Source organism: Lampris incognitus, unplaced genomic scaffold (assembly GCF_029633865.1).
Source record: "Lampris incognitus isolate fLamInc1 unplaced genomic scaffold, fLamInc1.hap2 scaffold_214, whole genome shotgun sequence".
Lineage (NCBI taxonomy): Eukaryota > Metazoa > Chordata > Actinopteri > Lampriformes > Lampridae > Lampris > Lampris incognitus.
The window spans coordinates 34,898-45,139 of record NW_026611172.1 but is presented as its reverse complement, the minus strand read 5'-3'; the positions used below and the strand labels follow the sequence as shown (position 1 = coordinate 45,139).

At 44.0% G+C, this 10,242-nt stretch overlaps 1 protein-coding gene across 1 annotated transcript; it reads right to left on the bottom strand.

Annotated features, from left to right (window-relative positions):
* Positions 1-3,573: 3,573 nt before the first annotated feature.
* Positions 3,574-10,242, bottom strand: LOC130133022 (tripartite motif-containing protein 16-like). The gene is made up of 7 exons (XM_056301906.1): positions 9,990-10,242; positions 8,768-9,142; positions 8,436-8,531; positions 6,595-6,828; positions 5,532-5,691; positions 5,349-5,408; positions 3,574-5,265 (listed from the first exon to the last, which is right to left on the bottom strand). Exons 1-7 carry the CDS (start codon positions 10,227-10,229, stop codon positions 4,742-4,744), a joined length of 1,689 nt encoding a protein of 562 aa, XP_056157881.1. The 5' UTR covers positions 10,230-10,242; the 3' UTR covers positions 3,574-4,741.

The following is a 10,242-nucleotide window of genomic DNA, read 5'->3' as shown; positions in this document are numbered from 1 at the left end:
TATACAGTATTTATATATTAATACTTTTTATATACTATTTATATATATCTATAGTATACAGTATTTTGTTGTTTAAAGGGAGCAGGAGTATGGTAAAATGTATGTTTTCCTTCATCGTGTTTTTATCATGATACTTGGTGTTACTAGCAATGTGCATTTTAAAAGCCAAGCTGTGTACAAACTGTTTTCCAGTGCCGATGTTTAAAATGACAGTTTGTCTGATCGCCGGTGCTGATACCGATGGTTTGTGTTTGTTTGTTTGTTTTGTTTTTGTTATTTATTCTCCCTTTTGTGCCAAGGAAACAAATACATTTTTATAAAAACTCCCCACGCGGCCGATATTTTCTTTCACTTGTACTTTAAAACAAACCGCACATGCGCACAGCGCCTACTGCCCGCTTACGTCATGCCAGCGTGTGTCCAGCCAATGGCTGTTATGGGCGGTGTTCTAGTGCCACCTACTGGATCTTCTCAGATCGCATATAACCCAACACATTTAGCCTGCGCAAAATGGATGCGCCCCAACAGATAAACATCGGCCGCTGCGGGAGCCGCCAGCGGAAGCCGAGGGTGTAAGACGCGTGTCCTTATCGCTCCTGAGTCAGTGACCGAATTTATATATTGAACCTTGCAATATCTTACATGTCTTCATGTGGTTGGACGTCCGGCGGGACCTCTTTGCTTAATTCTACGATGACGTCGACTCGACCAAAAACGGAGTCTACCAGAGGAGGCCGCAATAAGCCTGTGGCCTCTGCTCGCCACCGGATGCTGCAGCTAATGTGGACCCCACGGGAGCAGTGACTGTGGCGCTGTTACCGTCCATGATGGGCTCTCTCAAATCCCACATTTTCGGTAAAATAGACTCTCTCTCCACCAATACTAGATCAGAAATGTTATTGATTAAAGACGAGCTCAAAAAAAATCTATTGAGCAGGGGCGTGGCCACGTGGGGGCCAAGGGGGGCACGACCCCCATTGGTCAGAGCACGGCCCCCCGCCCCGCCCCCTTCCCCTGTCTCGAGTGGGTAAAAAAAACATACCTGCACAGAATCAGTCAAATGGAAGCTGAAATACATGCATTATTATTATTAGCCTATTATAATTAAGTCTTGTCCTTTGCCACTAAAGTTATGAGCCCAATGGGCTGATTTTAAGGGACCACCCACTGAGCCGCACGGAATGTTCAGTGTGTCAACAGCTTGGGGCACAGCGCGACACTCTGACAAGCCCTTGGAAGCTAGGATACCTTACCAAGGACACAGGTGAGCTGGTGGTACATGGTACTTGAAATGATTCTTCAACTGATAAGGTTATATAAAGTTATTTCCACACTTCATTCAATGTGCTAGAATGTGTCGACATTGTGGAAATTGAGACGAGTGAGCTGAGTTTAGTTGGGCTGCAGTTAGCTTTGCAAGCTTGCACGATAGCTAACCTCTGACTAGCAAGCTAACGGTGAATTTGCAGGTGATATCACGTACAATAACACATACTGTCACTAATTTACACTTGGTTAATGTTATGTAAAACTTTTCTTTAAAGATGGCGCAATGAAAAGGATAACAGGGGGGAGAGAGGAAAATTGATGCATTTTTTTTGCCAGCACCAGAAGAAGTGAGGCAACAAGTACAGCAGAAAATGACAGGGGAGCAGAGAAAACATCTCATGTTAACGAGAGAGATAAAGAAGTGTCAGCTGCAGTCAAAGAAACGGAAGGAGCAAGTGGAGGCTTTACTACAGATGCAGAAAGGGAAGGAGCCAGTGACATGTCATCTACAGACACAGAATGGTCAGGAGCAAGAGTCCCGTTATTAGCAGAGAGAGAGCATGAGGAGGAGGAGAGTGAGTCTGGAAGAGAGCACATGCAGCCAGAGACCAATGAAGGCACACGTGATAGAGGTTGTCCTCCAGGTACGTGCTTATCAGAGTAGCCTAAGCTGTGCAGTGTGCAAATCATTGATTTGGATCACGTGTCAATCTCAAGGCCCAAATTATTTTTGCATAAATTCCATCATATTATATACCGATACATCACATACTACATCTGGAGAGGGGAAGAACAACATGCAGAATTTAAGCCAGGGTTTTGTTTTGTTTGGTTTTTTTACCCGGCCCTAGACTTGGACCCAGTTTTTAATTTTGGCCCAATGCTTATTTGAGTTTGACACCCGTGATCTGGATGGTTTTTAAGACGTCTATGGTGCAAATATCTGAAATTTGATGTGTTTCAAGAGCACATCACAATGGGAAATTAAACCAAGCAGTGGTATAACATAGGCCATTTAACTATAATAAAAGTGTATGTTTAATCAATCTGTAAAATGTTAATGATTGCATGTTTAATCTTAAAAAAGCAATATAAAACAAAATCTAATTGAAAGTGGGTAGCATTTATGTTAATAGTTGATACTAATGGAATTCTTTGGTGTTCTGCAGACATTTTAAAGTCCAGGGGTGAAGCTCCAGCGCAACCTCAACTTAAGCATTTCCCCAACACACTCCAGGGAGACCGAAACAGGAGCTTCAAGAGTGAGTGGTATTCAGTCCACCCCTGGTTAGAATACTCCATAAGTGCAGACTCTGCCTTCTGTTATGCTTGCAGGCATTTCAGTTTACCTGGCCAGGTAGAGTCAACATTTACTTCAGGTTCAGGTTTCAAAAACTGGAAGAAATCTACTTATGCAGATGGAGGGTTTGCTGCACATAGCAGATCTGAGCATCATAACAATGCTATGCTAGCATGGAAAGATTATCAAATGGCAGAAACAAATCAGGAATCTCTAATGGCACAATTAAACAAAGAGTACCACAGAATTGTAGGATTGTTTAACCAGCCCCTTACACCCTTCCATACTGACGACGTGCAGGCTTGCTCTTCCAAAACAAAACTCTCCAAAAGTTAACGGATCACTTTTAGCGACCTAGACGACATCTATGCACCAGACTAACACTTGGATGCTCATACAGCGTCTTCCTCCGTGTCCAGCCTATCCGTGCGTCGCCACGCAGCTCCAGCTAATAGCAAAAGTTAACAGTATTTCAATGCGATACTCGCGCTCGCACTAGCAAAGCAAACGAAACCACCTACGTCATCACGTTACTGGTGTCCAAAGCGTCACCGCCTATGAGCACTTGATAAGGTTTTAACATGAATCCGTTCTGCACAGCAGTAGAGCTCATCCGCCACGAGCGCTCCGTCCACGCTGCTCGTGCTCTCCCTCTCTCGCGCCTTTCGTTTCTTCGTGCGCGTTCATGTGTCTTAAAGGTGCAGTCAACATTTGTACCTGCTACATTAGTATAGCAGATTTATTAAAATATTAGTTTTTTCTTTTCAATATGGAGAATATCATATGATACTGTAGTGGTTATGGGGATACATAACCACTTTCAATAAATAAATAAAAAATATCATAGGAGTGAACAGGCGCCATTTCTAGACCCGGTATCCAGTTCTACTCTATTACATCCATGCAGGGGACAGAGTTAAAAAGTCCATCACCAACACAAGTGTTGTTTATACACACATACTTGACAAAACAACAACAACAACAACAAAACACAAATGGGACTTTTCTAATTCAGCGTCTTTACTGGTGTGAGCACATGAAATTAAAGTACATTTAATAAGGAAGTACAGTCCACAGTACTGGAAACATGGCAGACGTGCTGCTGTTATTGGGACATATTAACACATGAGTGAAGCCACTAATACAAACCTACACACATGTTCACCTGCACAACATGTACATGGATGCACACAGGTGAGACACAACCACTTCTGTCTCTCTCTCTGTCACACAGACACACACACACGTAATAAAACATAGCTTTTATTTACAGGTTATCAGGAACAAAACACCACTTTATTTAACACCACACAGAAACCATCAATAAACAGGAAGCTGACTCGTATATTCTTAAAGTCGCACATATGATAAACATTTCTCTACAACACACAATCATAAGGTGAGTCCAGTAAATTCTACATGTGAAGCTAAAGGGGATTCCAGAGAGGAAGAGAGAGAAGGGGTAAACTAATAGCAGGGTGAAGTCTTGTAACACCTCATCTGATCCATCGAGGTTTGTGCTGTTCTGATGTGGATGTTATCATTCAGCGTCTATCTATTAAACATCAGCCACAAACAATCTTCCATCTGGATGTTTACACACCATGTTTTTACCTCCCTGTCTGTCTGAAACACATTCTGCTGATCTGAGCAACAACAAACAAGCTGTGAGTCGCTAAACAGCATCCATTTAACGTGTACTCCTTTCACACGTTGTGATTTTCACACTGTTATCTGACAAGTATGAAAAGAAAACAGCATCCTGACTACACAATGTGCTGCAGGATGAAGAAGTTACAATATCCATCATCACTAGTTTGATTTCCTTCGCCTCGCTCTTCCATAACAACCAGCATCTTTACTAAGACTACAAAAAGCTTTAAAACTGCCTTTATTTATCAGTCTGTGTGTGTGGGGCTGAATTAACCTTCCTTCACTCTCACTTTGATCAAACCACATCCATCAGCTGCTGCTTTTTAGCGCCCGTTTGGTCCCCCTGGATAAGAACTGAGACTCTTTTGAAAACCACACAAAGAAATGAAAGTGGTGAAAGAAACCCGTTCACCAAACACGTCTTCCTCTGAGGACAGCTCTGCCCTTTCCACTCGTCAACTATTCCCAATCATATATTTCAAACGCAGAACAAATCCTGACACGTAACCGAGATCTTCCCTACCAGACCTTCATCACCTCTGCAACCGATTCTTCACCCCACCACAGTCCAAGTCCAGGATAGAGAGGCTGAGTGAAAGTGGTGTTGACTTTGTGGAGGAGGGTGGTTGTGTCAGAGACGCTGTAGAAAGACAAAACACCTGCCTTGTGGTCCAGGAACACTCCTACTCTGGAGGAGGAAGGACCTGACACCTCTGTTACTACACTATTGTGTATGAACCAGTAATGACCCCCAGAGCAGTTTAACCTCCAGGACTTGTCATTATAACCAAATCTTGAGCCACGTGATGATCTCTTGATGTCTTTGTATGACACTGCTATACCAACACCACCACTTAATGTCACCTCCCAATAACAGCGTCCAGATAAGCCCTCCTTGCACAGCACTTGGTAACGGTCAGTAAACCTGTCTGAATGAGGAGGATAATTCAAGTCTCGTGGTGTCCACGTCACCTTCCTGTTGTCCTCTGACAGGGAGAGACGTTGATGGGCAGAGTTCACATCCAGCGTGAGAGGACGACAATCTGAAAGAACAGAAGTATTAATGTCAACCTGCTGTCATTTACTTAATAATTGTTGTATTTGTGTGTTGCAGTGTTTTGCTTACACAGTAAACAGTCTTCTCTGGTCTCTGGTTCTGGTGGCAGTAAGACATCTACAGCAGACGCTGCAACGAAAAGCACAACAAATACAACACGTTTATAAACTAGATGAGACCGCAAGTGTACAGGGAGGTTTTTCTGTGTGTTGGTGTGTGTTTTTCTCTATACTCCATATTCCTTTCAGCTACCTGCAGATGAAATCCTGGGCCATGTGTGTGTCATGATGTGGTCTAGTTTGTCTCTGAGGACAGACACAGCATCAGTCACATCTCTGAAGTAACGCAGAGGACGCACAACAATGCTCGGTGAGTCCAGAGAACCAGCCGGGAGGGAGAGAGACTTGAATTTCTGGAGTGAGAGAAAGAGAGACAGAGGAAGACAGACAGAGGAAGAGGAAGAGAGACAGAGGAGGAGAGACAGAGGAAGAGAGAAAGAGGAAGAGAGACAGAGGAAGAGAGACAGAGAAAGAGAAAGAGAGACAAAGGAAGAGAGACAGAGGAAGAGAGACAGAGAAAGAGGAAGAGAGACAGAGGAAGAGAGACAGAGAAAGAGGATGTAGTTAAATTGTGTGTCTCCAACACAGGACGTCTCATCAAACACGTCTCTCACTAAACCCTCTCCATCTGGCTGTGTGGGTCAGTGAGCTGACTAGGACACCAAGTACAGATTGTGGCTCATCACCTTTACTACAAATCCTTCCCCATCTTTCCTGAAACTCTCCACAGAACAACCAGAAACAGAAGAAGAGTTACGTTTGTACCAAGAATCACTATTATTTCATGAAAGATAAAAGTCCCACACAACCATCGGCGTCGCCAGGTCATCTTGCCGGGGCTTCAGCCCCAACGTTTTGAGCGTCGCCCCGAATATCATTTTAAATGTGAGCCTATGTGAAGCCCGACACCACACGTGACGTGTGGGAATGTCCGATAGTCTTCGTCACGTAACAGCCTGTCAGAATAAATGCTGGTCTCTAAACTAACTCTGTGTGTGTGTGTGTGTGTGTGTGTGTGTGTGTGTGTGTGTGTGTGTGTGTGTGTGTGAGGGAAAGATAATTTAATATTCCAGGAAACTAATGTTAACATAAATACATGTATCTTTTTTCTCTCGTCTGGTACTGTAGCATGTCAATCAATGTTTACCATAGCAGTTGTGAAGTATTCTGCTTCTACTCAATACTACTACTAATTACTAACAACTGCTAATATTTTAACACCACAAGTCATAATTAATCTGGGGAGTAAACAGCACCTGAAGGAAATGGATGTGGTCGTCAGTGTGTGACAGCTGCTCCAGCTCAGAATCGCTCCTCCTCCACTCTTCCATCTCCTCCTGCAGCTGCAGGAGAAGCTCTTCAATCTGACTGACTGCAGTCTTCTCCTGGGCTCTGATGAGCTCCTTCACCTCGCTGCGCCTCCTCTCAATGGAGGCCATCAGCTCAGTGAAGATCCTCTCACTGTCCTCCACTGCGGTCTGTGCAGAGCTCTGTCAGTAGAAAGATACAAACACCTGCCTGGTAAAGAAGCTGCATTTCATTTAAGAAGAAGGACCAGATGGATCCTGAATGTACATGTGACTAATATGAACTTCTATTCCAGTCCTTTCTTCCACCTCTGATGCATTTTAAGCTGTGTTAGTATCACACTTTATTTAAATAGATAGTTACAAATCCCTTAGCAAATAAACTCAACCGCTGAAAATAAGACAATAAAACCAAAAGGGTGAGATAGGGTGAAAGATAAAACATGTGGCAAAACACCTTGTGCAACTACTGGGCTGCGAACATTGTAAAACTTTCCCATTGGGCATTTACATATGAGAATCAACAGGGCACAGATTGGGTTCACATGGAGCTCTTATCCAATCCTTTAGCGGTATTCACCTCTCCACTACCACATAATCCTAACATACAAATAACAAACCCGGTGGTTAGAGCTTCACTTAGGATAGGGCTCCAGTTTAGGAGGCATCTTGGATTAAAGCCTGCCAGCGGTCTTTTGCCAGCAGCAAATAATCAGTTCTTCTCGTCATGTGTGTTAGATAAGGCATTTCAGCATTGGCACAGACATGGACTGGTGTTTTTCTGGGATGTATTTAAAGACGGAACATTCACCTCATTTGAAACACTTACCAAAGACCATAACATACCCACATCCCATTTTATTAGACACCTTCAAATCCGTAGTTTTGCCAAGAAAGTGTTCCCCTCATTTCCGTATCTGCCACCCAGGAGCCAATTAGATGTTATTCTAGAGATGGTTCCCTTTGGGGGAAAACGGGTCTCTATAATTTACACACTGATCCAGGGATTGAAACAGATATCCTGGGACAAAACAAAGACTGCATGGGGGAGAGAGCTGGGTGTAGAGCTTTCTGAGGAGGCATGGCGGGACAGCTTCACTCGTATACATACGTCCTCATTGTGTATACCACATGGCTTCATTCAGTTTAAGGTGCTTCACCGTCTTCACTACTCGGGGGACAAGCTTGCCAGAATCTTTCCCACCACACACCCTGGCTGTCCGAGGTGCAGCCATAGTCCAGCCTCGGTGGGACACATGTCCTGGGCATGGCCCCTCCCTCAACAGTTATTGGGGACAGATATTCAATGTATTCTCACATATCTGTAAACAGACCATAACCCCTGACTTTCACACAGCCATCTTTGGCATACCGCCCCCTAACTGTAAGGTGGCAACTTTGCCTCATTACTAGCACGCAGACTGATCCTATTTAACCGGAAGTGGAATAAAGCTCCATCGTTTTTAGTAGTGCATAGTCCTTTTGTTTCTTTTCTTTTCTTTTTTTGAGCCTTGGGGGGAGGGGGGGGGTTCCTACACATTTCTTTTTTGTTGTTGTTGTTCGTGTGTCTTGTATACCTGTTCCAAAAAAACTTGAAAATGGAAAATAAAGTTTTTAACAAAAAAAAAACCACCTTGTGCAAACATTTAGTTCAAGGTGGGACTCTCCTCAGCCAACAGAATATATCTGATCCATCATCTCTGCCAACCCTCGCTAGGAGAGAGGCCAACATGCTCATTTGTCACTTTACCAGACAAACAACAGCACACACTTTAGTCCATTTTCTTCACCTTCAGATCCTCCACAGCCTGTCTCAGCTTCTTAATCTCCTTCTCTCTCTCCTGGACTCTCTGCTGGGCTTTCTGGCGACGAACATCCAGCCGTTTCTGGAAGAAAACATACCAAAACATTGCAGCTGGGCAAAGGGAGAATAAAGAGGGAAGCATTTCGGTGTCGGTCAGCAGTTTTTAAGGTAACACAGGGAGTCTCGGCTTTTAGATGTGCTGAATATTCTGTGTTGAGAAACTGAAGGTTTTCCATATACAAACCAAACCTATTCTGCATGTAACCTCACAGGACTGCCTCTTGTTTGTTGGTGATAAACAAGTTGTGGTGGTCCTACCTGTATCTCAGCCCTTTCTGCTGCAGCCGACACTGTATCGTGGCCCTTATGTTCATCCATGATGCACAGATAGCAGATACACTGCTGGTCTGTACGACAGTACACCTCCATCAGCTTGTCATGACTGGAGCACATCTTCTCCTGCAGTCGGGCCGTGGCAGAGACCAGCTTGTGCTTCTTCAGCACAGGAACAGTGTAGTGAGGCTGGAGGTGAGTGGAGCAGTAGGAGGCCAGGCACGCTGAACAGGTCATAAGGGCTTTGTGAGGTCGAGTCCCTGTGCAGAAATCACAGGCCACATCTGTGGGGCCAGCATAGGACACATCTGCAGAGGGAGAGGCCTGCTGGTTCCCTGTTGTCTTCAGATTCTCCACAATCTGAAATATTAAAATCCTGTCTTAAAGGAATTATCTGCTGTGGTCATGATAAAATGTACTACTGCTACGATCACTACTTATGGTGATAATAATGATAAGAAAGAAAATCAACATTACTACAATGTTGATGTTGTTAAGTTAGAATGAAGTGAGGAACAAAACAGAGAAACATGTCAGTAATAAATAAGATATGGGAAAACAGTAATATAAGAATGGGAGTAAAATAGTGTGGAGAACATATATGAAAATAACAAAATGAAAGCCACTTTATTTGACATTGTATTCTTACAACGAATTGTATTCTCACAATGAATGTGTTGTCTGCATTTAACCCATCCTATTGTATAGGAGCAGTGGACGACTCCAGTTCTTCTTTCCATCGCCTTGCTCAGGGGCACAGACAGGACTACGAACCCTAACACGCATGTCTTTTTGATGGTGGGAGGAAACCGGAGCACCCAGAGGAAACCCACACAGGCATGGGGAGAACATGCAAAGTCCACACAGAGAGGACCTGAGAAGGCCTGGGGTTCGAACCCAGGACCTTCTTGTTGTGATGCAACAGTGCTAACCACTGGGCCACCATATATTCAAAATATATGTAAAAATTAGTTGAGATAGGAATGAAATCAACAGAATAGCCCAAGGATCTAGAACCTCATTTGGGATTGTCCTCCTGGGGTAACAGAACCAAAGGCTAGTCCAACACCTCAATAATAATATTACATTTCAATGGATTGAAGCTACAAACTACTAAAATGTGACCACGAGTATTTCTTTTGCCAGCAGCACAATAACTGCCACAGCTGCCTCTTATAAATGACTTTTCTCTTCCTGTCAGTCTCACCTGAGCCAGCATGGTGTTCTTCACAAGGGCAGGCCTCGGACTGAAGGTCTGTCTGCACTGAGGACAGCTGTACACTCCCTTCTCTTCATCCTTGTCCCAGCAGCTCTCTATACAGTCTCTACAGTAACTGTGTCCACACTGAAGAGTGACTGGCTGGTTGAGGAGGTCCAGACAGATTGAACAACACAACTGATCTCTGTCCAGCAACAACCCCTGCTGCTGCTGCTGCTGCTCAGCCATTTTACTGACAGCC

What these genes read in the sequence shown, in the direction of transcription:
- LOC130133022 (XM_056301906.1), bottom strand. Translation starts at nt 10,229, where the DNA reads ATGGCTGAGCAGCAGCAGCAGCAGCAGGGGTTGTTGCTGGACAGAGAT. An exon ending in CAGAAAGGGCTGAGATACAG is followed by an intron (nt 8,532 to 8,767) that starts GTAGGACCACCA and finishes GTTTTCTTCCAG; the next exon opens with AAACGGCTGGATGTTCGTCG. An exon ending in CAGAGAAGACTGTTTACTGT is followed by an intron (nt 5,266 to 5,348) that starts GTAAGCAAAACA and finishes CTGTTCTTTCAG; the next exon opens with ATTGTCGTCCTCTCACGCTG.